Genomic DNA, 17,346 nt, shown 5'->3' on the forward strand with positions numbered 1-17,346 from the left:
TATCAAGTATTAACTATTTTTTTGAGACAGTCTCTCTGTGTAGCCCTAATTGCCCTGCAGTTTGCTATGTAGATCAGGCTGGCCCCAAATTCACAGAGATATACCTGCCTCTGCCTCCTGAGTACTGATAATAAAGGCATACACCACCAAAGCCAGCAGATACTAACCCCCTTTTGTTTTTAATCAAAAGATTTTACTTTAGACTTATTTTACCTTATAGTACGAGTATTTTGCCTGCATGTTCATGTTCTCCATATGCATGCCTGGCGCCTGGGGAGCTCAGGAGGTGCTGAAGAGCCTTGAACTGGAGTTACAGGTGCCTGTGAGCCACTATGTGGTGCTGGCAACTAAACCCGGGTCTTCTGCAAAAGCAGCCAGTGCTCATAACCTCAGCCACCTCTCTGGTCCCTCAGACATTAACCCTAACCTGCCCAGGCCATCCACCTGACGAATGTTAAAGCCTGAATTTGAAACTCCTTTCTTCGTGACTTAGGATTTCATGGACAGCCATGTATTCATGTCAGTACCCTGACATGCAAGTCCTAGGTCATAGATACACCAAACATTGTTTCTCCTCAGTTTTTGTAGCACTGTCCCCTTCCGTCTGGTGGTTGGTGTCCTTCTATTGTAGGCTATTTACTTAATCTGACCTTAACATTTTCCACATTACTTGGAGAATTTTGTCTGTCATGAATGTCCTTAATGCCATTCTTACTGTGGTAAGAATGCCTTCTTCTTCTGCCATTGCCTTCTTCTTACACCATGATGTGATTCAGCTTATCTTCATAAAATTTACATTCATTTCTCTATGGTAGAGCCCTTTGGTATGGTGCTGTTTGTGAAGCTCTAGGTTCAATCCCCAGCATGGCAGAAACAAAACAAGGATATTAAATACCTTATTGAACATCCTATCATAAGCCCTGAGGATAGAAAGTAAACAGATAGAACTCTTGCTACCCCAAAGCTTAAAAAAGTCTAGTCTGGGAAGACAGGTTCTCAAGTAGTATAGCTGGGGTCATCATTGAGAGGCTCACAAAGGATTTTCCAGAATATTTGGAGGAAGGAGCTCATGAAGAAGTTGGAACAGTTTCACAAAAAGGATTATAATTGTACTGCGCAGGCCCATGATTACTAATGAGTTGTACAAAATACCATAAGCAAAGGAATAGTAAGTGCAAATGACATAAGGCCAAGACAGCATGCTGAAATGGCCCACCAAGTTTATAACTGTGTGTGTGTGTGTTTGTGTGTTTGTGTGTGTGCGCATGCACACATGTGTGCACTTGAATATTGGACCCAGATAATGCTCTACCTTGAGGGAAGAAACTGCATTTCTTTTAGTCATCATTGTAATCTAGGGTTAGCACAATTTCTAGAACATAGAAGATGCTGAATTTTAAGAAATCTTATAAACAGAATTACACAGACCTCCCACAGGCTATGTGTCCCAGGACAGCTGTGAATGCAGTCCAATGGAAAGTCATAAACTTACTGAAAACAGTATATGAGATTTTTTTTTTTACAACTTGATTGCTGTGCTGGAGCATGAACTTTGTGGATGATATCCTATGACAGTGCCAGAAGCTTTGACACAGCTGTGCGATATCCACTCTCTTCTCCCCCACACTCTCCTTTCCAGGTTCCCTTGACAGCACCTGACTTCATTATTAAAACTTAGCCTCTGCAAGAAAATGTAATATATCAAGATCTTGTATGTTTTAGAATTACATGATATTGTATATATGATTTATACCTTCACTCTTCATTTACCTCTTAAGATAAAATTAAAAACTTATATTGGGGTTGGAGAGATGGCTCAATTAAGAGCACATACTGCTCAATCAGAGGACTCACATCAGGCAGCTCACAATGGACTATATAGCTCCAGTGGTATCCAATGCCTCTGACCTCCATAGGCATCTGCACTCATGTACACATAACCATGAGTGTGTGCATGCACACACACGTACACAGACATAGAACTTAAAAACCTTTATGTAGACAGGTTTTAATGGTGTATGCCTTTAGTTCTAGCCCTAGGGAGGCACGGCAGGCAGGTGGATCTCTATGTTAGAGGCCAGGCTGGTCTATATAGCCATTTTCAAGAGAGCCAAGGCTGCATAGTGAGACATAAGACCCTGTCTCAAAAACAAACACACAAACAAATAAAAAGCTCTCATCTGTATATACTAGTAAGTATATTTTTACATATTTCTTTAAATGGTAAACATTTTTCATGATTTTAAACAAAGACTGGTGGTTATTCATAACAGATACTAAAAAGATTTTGAGCTGTGTAATTCTCACGTCTGTGTTTTCCAGACCGTTTGGAGGGTGACAGATCCGAAGGTTCGGGTCAGGAGAATGAAAATGAAGACGAAGAATAAAGGACTCTGTGCAAGCACTTAGATGTTCTGAAATTTGTATATGACATTTATTATATTTTTTTTCTTTACAGAACTTTAGTGCAATTTAAGGCTATGGTTTTTGGAGTTCTTCCCTATTTTTTGGGATAACCAAACATTGGTTTGGAATGAGTGTGTGCATGAGTTGGGAGAGTGTGTAAAACAAAACAAGCAAAATGTTTTTGAAACTTTTGCCGTGTATGGAGTGCTAGAAAATGCAAAGTGCAATACTTCCCTAACCCTCAGATGTGGGAGCTCGGATCAGTGTTGAAAAGTCATTTTCATTGTTGTGAAAACGTTGGTTCAAATAAATTTCTACACTTGCCATTTGCATGTTTGTTGCTTTCTAATTAAAGAAATTGGTTGTTTTAAGATCCTAAATTTGACTTTTTATTTCATTCTTTGCTACTCTGACCCATATTTTCCAGCCATTTATCTAACAAAAGAAGACTTGTTCTGTTCTCTGCATTTAGAAACCTTTTCCATCTTGACCTCTGTGTGTGTGACCAGATCATGTAAAAGGCCTTCCCATTTCTCTTCGCAAGGCACTTTCCTTCACCTTGCACTACTATCTCACGATTTGTGGTACCTCATCTGAATCGTCACTGAGCCTTAGGGATGGTTCACACCAACACAAACTGAAGGTGCTGTCTTCTGGTCCACTTCTCTGTCCATGTTCCTGATTTCACCACATTTAGCTGACTGTAGCATCCACATTCACTCCATGCCCAGGCCTGCGTGTATCATAGTATTTGCCCTGATCTGCTCCATAGACATAACCTTTTCCGTCTCCTGTCTGCTTGTGTTTCCATCCATCTGATTACATACACACATCTCTCTAATCCATTTACAAAAATAAAGTCTCTTCTTAATGACAGGTTATTGTGTATTTATATTCTTCCTAATCATCATCTGCACAAACATCCTTGGAAGCTCATATTAAAAGCCTCCTCCAGAAAGCAGGCCTGTCAGATAGGAGAGAGGCAGTTGGTACCTTATAGATAAAAATACTTTGACCTGCAGAGTGGTGTACTTGTTGTTTAGTGAGACAAAAGGTCTACTTCAAAAGCAAAAGCCCCCCTGGCCCACATCTGGAAGTGGCTTTCAGACCCTGCACAGCTACCTGACAGATGGAAAGCCAGAGCCAGCACAGATCTGATATGGCCTGCCATAGGCATCTCCAGCATGGGATCCTCTGTCAGTATTTGCTATACCAGCTGCTTTTGTTGAAAGCAGTTCACTTTTAGTTTAATCAGCAAGTAGCTTAACTGTTCCTGTCATCTTCAGCAACCTAAATATCCTGCCAGAAGAACTGACTGAACCAGATACTGAGAATAAGACATAACCTGTCTCTAGCTGGTCCATGAACATGCTCAAAGGTAGAACAGCACAGAGCCATCTCTGTGGGAAACAGACTTTCTCTCCACAAGACTACCTGCTGCTGCCAGAAGATAGTTAGCTTTGCCATGGAAGAAAGTAAATGCTACATAAAACCAGTAGCATGGATTTGCTGGAGGACAGAGTGCTAGTCAAAGGGTAGCTGGTAGAAAAAGGTTAGAACAGAAGCAGATGGCAAGTGTCTACAGTGGCACAGTATGCGTAGGGATACAGCATTCTGTGTGTGTTCTGTTCATCTTCCTGCAAACTTGAAACTGTTCTATCAATACCAGCAAAGCAATTATGTAAATAACTGGTGTTGGTTCTTAGGAACAGATCAACTAGACAAGGAACAGGCCAATTAGACAAGTAGTTAAGGGTATAGCAAAGACAGAATTAAGTCCTGACCACTTCCAAGAGTCAGTGAAGGAGAGGCAGAAAGTTAGGAGACTGGCCCCAGGGTTCACGTACACATTCCAAATAAAAGCTGGTGTCAGTCTGAACAGGTGAGGAAAGAGGAAACGATGAACCTTGTGCAAAGATGGTTGTATCCATGCTACAATCTGCTACTCCATATCTTTGAATGTGAAATGAAGGAAGACTGAATAGGTAGGTAGGTAGGTAGGTAGGTAGATAGGTAGGTAGGTAGGTAGGTAGGTAGACAGGACAGACAGATAGATAGATGAAAAAGTATTAGTTCATTAAACCTCTGAAAAACCAGGCTAAACAGCTGGTAGTGGTGGCACACGCCTTTAATCCTAGCTCTTGGGAGGCAGAAGTTTCAGGCCAGCCAGGACTACACTAAGAAAGAAAAATCAGGTTTAGAGGTCTTGAATATGGTAAGCAAGTCATGCAACTCATTGAGTTAAACCACCTTGGGAAATTAAAATGTATTAATGGATCTGTCCAAAAGACTTTAATATGGGGATCCTCACTCCTAATTTTGCAGTAAGTTTCCTCTTGCTGCTCAGTCCTTTTAGCCCATGGAGAGTTGAGATAGGAATAGGGCTGTGGGGAGTTGGGGGAAGGACAGGCACCCAAAAATGTCCATAGACCACAAGTTCAAGTGCAAACAGACAATTTACACATTCCAGAAACATTTAATCAGGTAAACAAAACTTGTCTAAATACACTTTTACTTAACCATAAATACTGATTTATATATAATAACCCTAGACAATTATATCTTCAAGAACATCATCCAAAACTTCAAGTTAAATATATTTCAGGGTTATCTTGGGCTTATATTTCTGAAATTTGGTTTTTAACCACTTCTAGGTATACATCATCAGAACAGCACACAGGACTCTCTTTGAGCATGGCTATTCCACGGACATCCATTTCCAGGCATGAAGGCTTTCTGCCACACTTGACATGGTTTTGTCACCCAAGTCCACTGGGACTGTCCTTTCCTCTGGGAGGAGCTGGCTCACCTGTGATCTCTGGCATTTCAAACAGTGGTAGATTGTGTGCCAAAATTACACTGACCAAAGTTGTGCTTGTGGTAACCTTGTGCAGACTGGTGTATGTGCTTTGAAGTGCTTTGAAGTCTTTCAACAGAGGATCACCTGGCCTTGGGACTTCAAGGCCATGTTTTACATCACTGAAACTCCTTGGTTCTTCCTCCCTGTCTAAGAAAGCCCAGCTGACCTACTCTGCTAAGGATGACCTTTAACCCGCCTGTGCCTCCTTCTCCTTGGGCTACAAAGGCTTGTTCCTTCTCAGCCTCATGACCAAGACCTAGGGATTTGGATGTGCCTCTGCTTTACCTCATTTTGAGACACAGCAATCCTATGGCCTTCCTGAATTCTCATCTCCTCTGTCCCACCTTGTAGTCATTTACAGCTGGTCGCATCCATGTTCTTGTGGTCCTCAGGCTTCCGCAGGTTCTGTACACTCCAGGGAGTGGCATGGACACCATGGACACCTGTACCTCCTCTGTCTCTTTCATCAGAGTCTTGGAAGACAAGAGCTCTGGGAGCTGGGAGCCAGACACTGTCACTGCTGGACTGAGTGGTCCTCAGCACCTGAAGGCATTGGGGTGAAGTTGGTAGGGGGCAGCCTTTCTGGGTATAAGGAAGGCCAAAGTTGAAATGACATGGATTCTATATATTATCTTTAATTTGGGGTACTGAAGAAATATTTCTCATGTGAGCAGGTCATTAACGTGGCAGGAAGGCTTAACTAGAAAAGCTCATTTTTGTTCCTACTCAGCCTTTCCAGCCTCCTCTCTATTATAGCCTTCCCTCTGCCATCATCCTCCACCCTCATCAAGTCCCTTTATACTGAATAGCAAGTAATTCCCCCAGGGCAGCAACCCTCAACACAGTTAATTATCCTGAACTGGATAACATCTCTTTTGAAGGTTCTCATGTATTAACAATCCCTGTAAAACAGGAAAGATTCTACCCCATCAGTTACAGCAAACAGCAAGACCGGTGGCTCAGGTCTGCCTGCACTTACATGCTGTTGTGAATGCACTGGAAGCCTTTCTGTAGTCCGCCAAGCACCTTACGCAGGCAGCATCCTTGGAGTCTGTGTCCCTCTATACAAACAGATTGCAAAACTTCACTTTACAGATGCTGGAATACTGAGTAATATGCCCCAAGCACCTAGCAAGAAAGTGGCAACCTGAGATCTTAACTCATAGCCATGCCACACCATACTGGCACCATCTCTACAGATGCAGCATTTGAAGTTTTCAATTAATGCCTAGCATAAAACAGGCTCTTAGATGTCTTCAATGAGGCACACATATGCCTGTTCTTGGCCTCCTCCTGTTTAGCCACAGCATCCTCACTGTTCCTTCCAGATACGGAAACAGACAAAAAGAGGCCAAACATGTTTCATGAGGTCATTTTAGGGTCCACTGAGAAATGTCTCTAATCTGCACATCTAAGAAGCACATATTCCTCTTGGAATAGCACTCGTAATAGTTCTATCTCAACAGACTTGTATGCTCTCTCCATATCGGCATTCGTTTCCTGCTCTTGTCTAGACCCAATCTACAGTGCTTTATTGCAGATGCTGAGTTGTCTTGGTGGTGATGGTTTTATTCTTGGCTGAAAGATGAAATCCATTACACAAATGAGACTCTAAGAACATTAGCACCAATGGGCCACTGTCTTTACCGCCCTGCCTGTCCCAGGAGTAGTGGTTTGCTTAAGATCACACAGCTCTGTGCAGGTAGTTCCTGTGAGCCCCAACAGCCGTCACACAAAGAAGGATCCATTGTCAAGGTCAGGGATTTGTAGTCAGGCAGGCCTCAGAGGAGCAAAGCTACCTGCTTTTTGTTTTTTTGTTTTTTTTTTCTCGCCACCGCCATGCTGCTGCCATCTAGTGTCTAAGATTTTGAACTCCAGTTTGAGTTCTCTGGCCAGGGGAAGAACCAGGTGCTGAGCTGTATACACTGCAGTGCGGGACCCAGTGCCTCCTGGGATGCAAAAGGCCCCACAGCTGGCATTTGGAACACAGCACAGGAACCAAGTCAAGGGGAAAATCTTCGTAAAGCAGCAGCAGAGATAGGCCATGGCCCTACAGTGGTCCTGTCAGAATCAAAACTGAGGTATTTAAGTAAACAAGTATCCGAATGTCCCACCTGTCCATACCCATGAGTCCCCTGGGAAGGGCCTGCCACTGCACAGAAGTTTGCAGCTAACACAGCTGCGTTTGGCTGGGATGGTGGGCTTCTACACAAAGGCAGGTGTCCTCCACAGAGGACGAAAGAGAATGTGTGGGACTACCTCTCTCTCTCTCCCCAGCTCACTTCTCTCTAGCTCAGTTGGGCAAATCAGAACCCCTGAATATGCGAAACTATAGCTCTGACTCCTACACATCCTAGGCTCAATGGAAACTGTCACCTGCTCGACTGGCCCAGCCCTAAGGTCCTAGTTAGAATAACTCAGACCCTCTGGAGCCAGAGTTCTGCCATGACGACCTGATGCTCTGCATCCACAGAAGCAGCCCCTCTCTGAAGTGGTAAACACTGGTGTTACTGCCCCAAGCTTGGTGAGGTGCTTTACAGCCTGCAGTGTTGGGGAGATGGGTAGGCCTCGCTCCTTTAAAAGGCGTGGGTTTCCGTTAAAAACAGTAAAATTTCCATTTTCTAGGTCGGTTTGAACGATCTCTTCTCGTATGCCAATGAATTGGGGGTCAGCCAGTAGGACTCGGAGGCCTCAGCATCCTTCCCATAAAGCCTGGCCCAGGGCAATCAAGAAAGAGCTCTCCCCCCTTTGAGTCTTAAGGCAATCTACTGCACTAACATACCTAGGGGGTATTGCAACCCATACCTAGAGGGCAAGGCCTCTGCCATCTTCTGCTTCTATATATACTGATTAATTAGGGATGTGGTCTCCCCAGACACTGGACAAGTACTAGAAAAAGAGAACAGAATAGAAAGAGCACAGAAATGCTGCCAGGAGCGAGAGCAATGCCTGTCCTCTACTCTATCCCCTGCCTCTCCACCCCAAATCCTGCCAATCCCCTGCACAGCTGTCCTGGAGTGGGTGGTGTTGACAAAATCAATCACACAAAGGCAAACGCCAAGTCTCATGAAATGTCTTCGGGGGCTGCAGACCAGGAACTATAGGAAAAAGATGCTGCCACACCACAGGCCAGGCAGCCCACGGAAAACACTTGAAAATTAATTCACTCTGGAGTGTTTGCCTGTTGACAGATACGGAAAGATCTTGGGGTCTTCTTTTGTTTTGTGAAATGGAGATAGATCCCTGACCTTAGCTCATCTCAGCACCCAGACTTAAGAGAAGCAGGAAGGCTGTCTTCTCGATGACCACGACAAGGACTCAAAGCCCAAACTTCAAGTTCCAGCTCAAGGAGCAAGGGTTGGGGATCCAAGCCACGGAATCCCACCCCCTCCCCCACCGTGGCCTCAGCTGCCTCACCCTCTCCAGACCCGTGTCTCAGTAGTCGGCATTTAGGACTGCCCTAAACAGCCAAGCAGTGCAAAGATACGAGGCTAGAGTGTGCATGTAGCTCCGTGTGTGTTCACTGCGGACACACTCAAAAGTCTACAAATGCTGGTTCATCCACTGGTCATGTTCAGTTTGTTCCCATCTCTTAAATTACAAATTCAGAAGACATCAAAGATCAGAGCTGGAAATTATCTTGGAGATTATTTGTTCCAGCTCCTCCCTCCTCTCTTCCATGTCTCCAAATGGCCCAGTGACAGGACAGGATGTTCCAGATGATACACAGACAAAGACCAAGCTGGGCCAAGAACCCAGGCTGTGAACTCAACTCCGGTTTCTACCTTGTGCCTGCCCCAAAGATGCAGTGACAGTCACAATTGCTCCTGGGAATTGAAGCCAACCATGTTTGTCAAGCATCTTCCACATCTCCTGTGTGAGAGATTTTCCCCCCAGATTCTTCCCCACTGTATGTGACATCACAGCCCAGGTGATAGGAGTGTGCCCTATCTCCTGGGTTTTTAATTTTGGAAATGAAATGCCTGGTACTCACCCTTGCCTTTTATAGTGGTTTCTCCCTTCTTTTCAAATACTAAAACATCTGCCAACAAAGAGGTGGGTGGGGTGGCTCCATCTTGGGTGGCCTGTGGGCCGCTCCTACAGGCCAGCAGCAGGTGCTACCAAAGACCAAATCCTAACTAGGGTGGTAGATATAGGGTGTCTGTATAAGGTGCTCTACTCTGGGTGTCTCTCTGGACTATTTTGTATTTAGTCTAGTATATGTGGCCCCATGCTGCCTGGATCAACCACAGAGAACCCCAGATGGTCTTGTATGCCGTGAGGTGCACTGAGTAGGGACTACCACTGAGACCATGAGCAGTTAGACCAGTAGGACAGTGGTGAAGACATAATCCACATGGGGCTTCCCTTTAAACCCATCGCCTCCAGTCCTCCCAAAACTGCAGCCACATCTCCGTCTCTTCCCAGTGTGCTTTGGAAGCCTCGTTCCAGCCCAGGGACCCTGATTCCTGATGCAGCCCACATGTGCCTTCACAGCAGACACTGAGGTCGGGGTTTTCAGTCCTCCTGGCTGCATACCCAATGTTTCCTTCCCGGCATCTGGCCCTCTATGAGGGGTGACGTCTTCCAGGACCTTGGCACAGACACCAGTACCAGTAGCCCCCACTGAGGCCTTCATCTCTGTTCTGCAGCTAAGATGTCCCCTTCCTCAATGCTCTGTAGCTGTAGCCTCTGATTCAAAAGAGTCCTGCTGCCTCGACGCCCCCCAAAGCTAGCCCCTGGGACAGTCCGTGCTGTGAACAAGACCCCTGGCAAAGCGTCCTCCCCAAATAAGTTGATTTTGGCTTCAGCTTCAATGGCTTTAGCCAAGCTGGCTGCATAACTGTCCAAGGATTTGTGAACTTCAGCCTTCACATGAAGAATAGAGTTCTTGGCCGCCTCTGTGGGAGAAGACAGAAAGGGGGTTAGCCCAGGAGCCAGGACCCATGACTAGCCCAGGACTATGGCCTCTGCTGGCTCACTGTCCCAGGGAGAGGAGCGGAGATAACATGTAAGGATGCTGACATCAGATTCCCCAGGCTAAAATTCTCGACGTTCCAATTTACTCCCTGAGAAATGCCAGGCGTTATTTTCTGATTTAGTTTCCTCATCTCTTTCTTCACATGGTTACTATGACAAGTGAATGAGTGAATTCTTCCTAAAATGTTTTATTTTATGTCTCCAAAAGAATTCTCTTCCCGCACCTCCCTGGAACAGCCTAGCAAGTAGGTATGACTTAGAAATGTCACGTCTTCTCCTCTCCATTTCACTCAGAGCTTCCCTAAGGGTGGAAAGCCTCGGGTCTGAAAGTGATATCAACAGTTCTACCATCCTATGAGGGATTAGGGACACCCTCCACACACGTACACGTGTACACACACACACACACACACACACACACACACACACCTGCACTGACTAGAAAGAGGAATGAAGGTGGCTTTTAATTCCCAAACCAGAGTAAAACTATCACAGACCTCACTGCCTAAGCTCTCGGGATATTGGGGGAACTTCTCCTCCCTTTACATTTTCTGGAGAACACTCTACAGGAGGGAAGGATGTGAACAGACTTTAGCATCCCTGTCTTGCTCCCTACACAGAGGAGGAGGTATCATTCCCTCCTAGCACCAGACCAGCAGAGGGCGCTTTGAGACCTACCCACCCCATGACACAGAGGGCAAAGCTTGGCTCCCGGTGGGGGAGGTTGGGGAGCAGTTGGATTCATTATCCTGCAGAAAGGCAATGGACGCTCACAAGGCCTGCTGGCTAGCTCTGTGAGTGAATCTACTTGGTCAGAGGAGAAGCTTTAGCTGGTATATTCCCCTCTGAGCTCCTCCACCACCTCTCCCCTCAGTTTGGATGGGAATGGGACAGGATACAAGGAGACCAATAATAGGCCCATATTTATTTTCATACTCAGCGCTTACACCTTAAAACTCTGGGCTTCAGCAGACTCGGGGCTCTGTTATGCCAATGGTAGTCTCACCCGGTGAGACTCCTACACCCGAATAGCCTGAGTGGCTCCTCTGTCACTTGTCTACTTGGCATGTCTGGGTGGGAAACTAGCCCCAATCCCAAAGCAGCACAGATTCTGGGTGTTAACGCAGGAAAGCCCATGCTGGGTGTTAGCGCAGGAAAGCCCATGCTGGGTGTTAGCGCAGGAAAGCCCAGTGAACAGACTGTGTCCTCGCAGGCTTCAGGTCTGCTCATCAGGATGGTAGCTTGACCTCAACTTCCTCGATCATATTTCTACAGTCTCTAGAGCTTTCTCACTCTCCTTATATCCCTGTGTATATGTGTGTGCACATGTGTGTATGTGTATGCATGTGTGTGTGTGTGTGTGTGTGTGTGTGTGTGTGTCTACAGCTACATTGTCCCACCTTAGATGTTGCTCGCTCTGAGTCAGATGCCTCAGAATTCAAGATTCAAGTGGCATCAGGGAAGGAGGCAGAGGTGACAAAGCCTTGGCGCATTCTGCGGGAAGGGTGTGGCTAAAATCCCCTCCTCACCCACGTGTTTTACTGAAGCAGCCCCACAAACCAACCTTTGATCTGTTCTACTTCATCCTCAAATGTCACGGAGCTCCTTCTCTTGGGTGGGCAGGTGCAGTGGGGGGCAGGGTTGTCGTCAGACGCGTGGTCTTCCAGCAGCATCACATCCGTCCCTATGGTGAAGGGCAGATCATGCACAAGTAGTTCCTGACACCAAGGCCTCGTCCTCCCACTGCCCAATACCTCGTGACCCTGACTGCTAGCCTTCAGTCCCACGGGCAGCTCAGCTGATCGTCCTGAAGCAGCTGTCATCCACCCGGGAGTTTACAGACAGTGATGGGGCTGCCACACCATCAGCTGACCAGATAAATCTAACCTACCATCAAAAAAAGAAAGGAAAGAAGGAAAGAAGGAGAAAAGAAGGAGGGAGGGAGGAAGGGAGGAAGGGAAGGAGGGAGGGAGGGAGAAAGGAAGGGAAGGAGGGAGGGAGGGAGAAAGGAAGGGAGGGAGGGCGGGAGAAAGGAAGGAAGGAAGGAAGAAAGGAAGGAAGGAAGGAAGGAAGGAAGGAAGGAAGGAAGGAAGGAAGGAAGGAAGGGTGGACAGCACCTGAGGAAAAACACCCAGGTATCCCGAGGTGGTCCCCTCCACCCATCGCCTTAGGACACAATGTCTTGGAACCCTTGGTCGAAGAGGAGTAGGCCTTGTAACTGATACCTAGATGAGACCATCAGTCGAGAAAATTCTGTCTTCCCTGAGGTTGTCCCTGTCTGGCAGCCTGCACATCACATGGTGTCCAGAGGCTGTGCATCCCTCAACTGTGGCTGGGGGAAAGGCTGTCTCTGTTACTCCCCAGGCTGTGCATCCCTCAACTGTGTCTGGGGGAAAGGCTGTCTCTTACTCCCCAGGCTGTCTCCCCACCCTCAGGCAGAAGTCTTTCTCTCTCTGAGCCTACCTGGTTCTGTCGCTCCACAGCCCAAGCTTTTTTTCAAAAGCTCCCAGTGGGGCTGAGGAGAGGGCTCAGCTCTTAGAGGTTTATAGCCAAGAAGACAAAAGCTCCCAGGGGTGCGGAGATAGAAAGCTTGGAGCTGACAGCAGCACTGGCTGCTTGTGGGGGGACTCAATACCTCTCCCTCTGAGGCCCAGAGCATGAGCCCCAGCCTCAGATTTGGCCAAGTACCTCAGTTCCCCAACAGAAACCTGTGAACTAAGTGGATGAAGAGGCTTCCAGCCTCTGACCATGTTATTCCCAGCCAGGGCCACTCAACAAACATGCAGGGAGAGGAAGGCCGTCAAGAGCCTGGGAGATGGGCTCCAGGGCCTGGCCAGTCACGTATAGATAGCATAAGGTAGTGTCAAAACAAAGAACCAAAGATTCTTCAAAGTTTACTTTTTTTTTTTTAATGATGGTTTTTCAAGACAGGGGTTCTTTATGTAACAGCTCTGGTTGCTCTGGAACTCACTCTGTAGACCAGGCTGGCCTCGAACTCACAAAGATCCGCCTGCCTCTGCCTCCCAAGTGCTGGGATTGAAGATGTGCGCCACCACGACCGGTTTAAATTTTAACTTTTGAAGGCTTTCTTGTACTTTTAACCTCACCATCACACCATAGGGTAGGGAGAGAAGGAACCGAGAGGCCCATTCAGTAGAAGAGAGAACAGAGGCGCAGCTGGCACTCCTTGGGCAAGGGCGAGCCTCCAGGCAGCAGTTAACTGAGCAAATTAACACAGGGTGGGAGGTTTTCAGAGTAAGAACGGTACCTGAATCCTGGGAGTAGCTGAAGCCGGTATCACCGGTGCTGCTGCTGTGGCCCAGGGACTGTCCGCCTGCCATGAGAGCCGTGAGGTGTGGGGACAGGCCCAAGTCTGAAAGGCAAAGTTGACATCGATGGATAAACACAGGCTGCTCAGGTGGGTATCTGTTTTATCCTGGGCAGCTGAAGTCTCAGTTTCCGGCCCCCAGTGGACCTGGCCTGCCAGTTTCGTTCTGGACGCTTATAAAATCTCACTCCTGACCCACTGGAAGACAGCCCCGCCCCAGCTGCTTTCCCGGATTCTGACCCTGGTTTCTTTCCCACTCCCATGGGGAACCTTCTTGCCCACATCAGCCACCACGACAGACAGAAGGGAAAGCTAAGGTGAGCAGTCACGTGAGGAAGCCTTCCAGGCACACAGGAAAATGTAACCTCCAGGACTTCTATTTGAATAGTTAATAACTCTTCCCAGAGGTAGAGTCTGAGGAGAAGCTGCAAAGCAGGAGGATGAAGACAGAAGGAAAGAACGACCTGGGAAGGAGAACCGAGTGTCTCCAGACAATGGACTAAAGTGGGTGAAGAAGTCTTGTCCTCACGGAGAGCCGCTAAGGCTTGGGAACTGCAGGCCCAAGACACTGCCCGGCAGACCGCGGGCTCCACTGACAGTCTCTGTAGCAAGCAGCTGGACCCTGCTGGGGCTCTTCCCAGCCTCAGAACCCCACCCCACATCAGCAGAACAGAGAACAAACCAGGAGCAGTGGCACTGAGACATCAGGGGCAAAGGGACCCAGGAAGACTGAGGAAGCCATGAGAGCCTACGAGAGAACGCTCCCCAGCGAAACAAACCAGATGTGTGGATGCTGAGAGCAGGGAGCCAGGGAGAAGGCTGGAAGGAGCGCCCTACAACAGGGAAGCTTGCTGAGCCTACCTCACCAGAGGCTTCCTAGTGTCTTCCTTCCAAAGTGGAAGGGATGGCAGGGACCACCACACAGTCAAGGACAGTCCCTAGCACAGCAGACATGAGAGACGACAGAGATCTTAAAAAGAACCGAGCACCCACAGAGACAGCTGACCTGAGCTAGTGGGAGCCCATGGACTCTGGGCTGACAGTTTGGGAGCCTACATGGGACCAAACTAGGCCCTCTGCATGTGGGTGACAGTTGTGTGGCTTGGTCTGTTTGTGGGACCCTCAGCAGTGGGACCAAGATTTATTCCTGGTGCATGAGTTGGCTTTTTGGAGCCCATTCCCTATGGTGGATGCCTTGCTCAGCCTTGAAGTAGAGGGCAGAGAGCTGCCTGCCTCAACTCAAAATGCCAGACTTAGCTGACTGCCCCATGGGAGGCCTTACCCTCTCTGAGAGGGTGGGTGGGGGGTGGGATTGGAGGGTGGGGGGGCAGGAGGAGGGGGGAGCTGTGGTTAATATGTAAAATGAATAAAAAATTTAAAAAAATAATTGGGTACCTAGCAAAGTTCAAAAAAAATTCATTAAGAAGAGCTGGCAACTATTGAAAAAATATGAAGATAAATATCTCTTAGAAATTACAAACGGGCCTAATGGTCAATATGGTAGACTGTGCCCCCTAAAAGTTCCTCTGCTGGGAACTTAATGCCTAAACCAATAGTGTTGAAAGGTGAGGCCCAAGGACGGACAAGTTGCTCTTACCACAGAAGGGGGTCAATCACCTCAGGAATGGCCACGGGGCTGCAGTGGTGGCCTAGAGGCTAACGGCACGTGCTACTCCTGCAGAAGACCTAGGTTCGGTTCCCAGCACACACATCGTGGCTCAGAACCTTCTGTAAGCCCACTGCCAAGGGATCCGATGCCCTCATCTAGCCTCTGACAGTATCGGGCAGGCACGTGATACACACACGCGTGCAGGGAAAACACTCATTCACAAAACGAAAACAAATAAATGAAAATGAGGATGCGGGGAGAATGGTCTTGGTTTAATAGCAAGTTTGGCCCCTCTTGTTCTCTGGTCTTGCCATTGTCCTTCCTAGGGACAGCTCTCTCCTGTCCCGGAGAGGACATACTATATGCTTCCCTTTCTCCCTGAGAGCCGCGGAGGGGATGGCGAGGCTGGGGAGGTGCGTAGCGGCAGCCACCTTCTCTCAGGACCTTTCCACGCACACAGCTGTCATTTTACTCAGGGTTAGGTACAGGGCTGAAATCAGAGTAGACCCCCACGTCTCCCCTGGACCTGCTTTTCCCCTCTGCCACATCGGCCTCTCGACATGGCTATACTCAACAGAAGGCCTGCTGCGAGGAGTGGAGCCCCTCAGGGCCATCTCCTGCCCACTGGGATGGTAGCAGCCACAGTGTGTTTGGACGCCATCTCTGAGGCTGCGGCAAAGGCCAGGAACGCATGTGTTGGTCTCCTCTACTGAGAGGGATCATTTGAGCCAGACCACTGTGGCTCGGTGGCGAAGCATTCCCCTCCGAAGAGTAGACAAGTTACCCTGAGATTCCATGGGACACCACCATATCCCACGGGAACGGGCCACATCTAACCCTTAGGCCAGGCCCAGGGACCAGGCTTGCTCCCCAGAACCAGAGATTAAAAGGAGCCTGTGCATATCAGACTCTGAAGGGCAGGGCAGGGTTCCAAGATGCAGCAGGAATTTATTTAACTAACTGGACGACCTCCCGGTGCCACCAGTAGAGACATTTAGAAAAGGGAAGGAGGAAAACTCAGAGGCCTCAGTGGTACTTAGCCCACCCATCCCTCCAGCCCCACCCCCCATCCATGCCCACTGTCACCCCAGACCTTCCAAGAAGGCTGTGACACATGCTTTCTTCTGAATGAATGGCAGATGGAACCCGCCTTCCCAGGAGATAACTAGACAGCTCTGCCCTCCATCACCAGGCGTCTTCACATTTGGGACACAGGGGCTGTCCTTGGGCCCCAGGGCTGGGCTGAGCAGAAGAGCTGTTTAGTTCTTCTCGCCCTTTCTCCTGCAGTCTTTGCTTTCCTCCCTCTGCCAGGAGCCCCCATCAGTTCAGCATCCAACTGAAAGTTAGCGCTCAGCTTACCTTCCGCACTAGGGCGCAACCTCCACCCAGAGGCTGCCCTACCCACCACGAGGAAGCACTCCAGACAGCTTCCAGTGCCCTGGAGATCTCCATTCCCAGAGAACCCAACCATTCACCGTGGCAATCTGCTAACGAGACCTGAGAAGCAACAGGGCTTGGTGGCTCGGCGACAGCTAGTATGCCAGTGATTACAGGTGAACACATTCTGTCATGTACGAGGGACATTCCAGGCAAGTGTAATATCATGCTTCTGCCTCTGCATGAATTATCAGGACCACTGATAATTCCAGTTAACGACTTCTTAGGGGACAGCTTTTCATGCACTGTACAAATGCAGCACAAAACATGGCAGGGCCTCCATCTGACCAGACATCTATTGTTCCCCTTGCGAATACCAGGGCACTTGTCTTCCCCAAGCATGGAGAGCAAGTTTGAAAGCAGGTTAATGGCAAGAGAGGTAATCCGGGTTCAGGGATCAGTTGCATTCCAGAGCCCTGGGTGCAGAGGGCAATGGTAAGGTCCGATTAGCCTGTCTGAGGCAGAGGGCTCTGCACGGAGGCTCAGGGATGCCCCTCCTGATCTTGAAGGCAGTGGGTATTGCTGGTATGGACAGTCAGAGAGTGTATACTTGGAATAGACCTGTGTTCTGTCTTGCTCCCCAGTACCTACAGCATAGTTAATATGGCTAACTGACCTCCTGCAGCCAGACTCTAAGAGAGGAGCAAGAGCCACTGCCCACTCCTAGGCCTGGGGAAGCCAAGGATTAAGAACCTATCAACCACAAGGCTGCTTTTCCCTAAATGA

At 48.1% G+C, this 17,346-nt stretch overlaps 2 protein-coding genes across 8 annotated transcripts in view; one reads left to right on the forward strand and one right to left on the reverse strand.

The window, feature by feature from the left end:
- Nucleotides 1–2,786, forward strand: part of Dcaf6 (DDB1 and CUL4 associated factor 6) — a 117,149-nt gene extending 114,363 nt beyond the window's left edge. For all 6 annotated transcript variants that reach the window (XM_085687980.2, XM_048421357.3, XM_085687981.2 and 3 more), the window contains one exon: nt 2,323–2,786. In XM_085687980.2, coding sequence (XP_085544106.1) covers nt 2,323–2,387 — 65 coding nt within the window. In that variant the 3' untranslated portion in view covers nt 2,388–2,786. The remainder of the gene's footprint in view (nt 1–2,322) is intronic.
- Nucleotides 2,787–4,862: 2,076 nt separating this feature from the next.
- The window catches only part of Gpr161 (G protein-coupled receptor 161), a 44,195-nt gene continuing 31,711 nt past the window's right edge, over nt 4,863–17,346 (reverse strand). For both annotated transcript variants that reach the window (XM_087906327.1, XM_048421294.3), the window contains exons 4-6: nt 13,515–13,619; nt 11,811–11,930; nt 4,863–10,167 (exon numbers count right to left, since the gene is read on the reverse strand). In XM_087906327.1, coding sequence (XP_087762453.1) covers nt 9,902–10,167; nt 11,811–11,930; nt 13,515–13,619 — 491 coding nt within the window. In that variant the 3' untranslated portion in view covers nt 4,863–9,901. The remainder of the gene's footprint in view (nt 10,168–11,810; nt 11,931–13,514; nt 13,620–17,346) is intronic.

Source organism: Myodes glareolus, chromosome 5 (genome assembly GCF_982192425.1).
Source record: "Myodes glareolus chromosome 5, mMyoGla1.1, whole genome shotgun sequence".
Taxonomy (NCBI): domain Eukaryota; kingdom Metazoa; phylum Chordata; class Mammalia; order Rodentia; family Cricetidae; genus Myodes; species Myodes glareolus.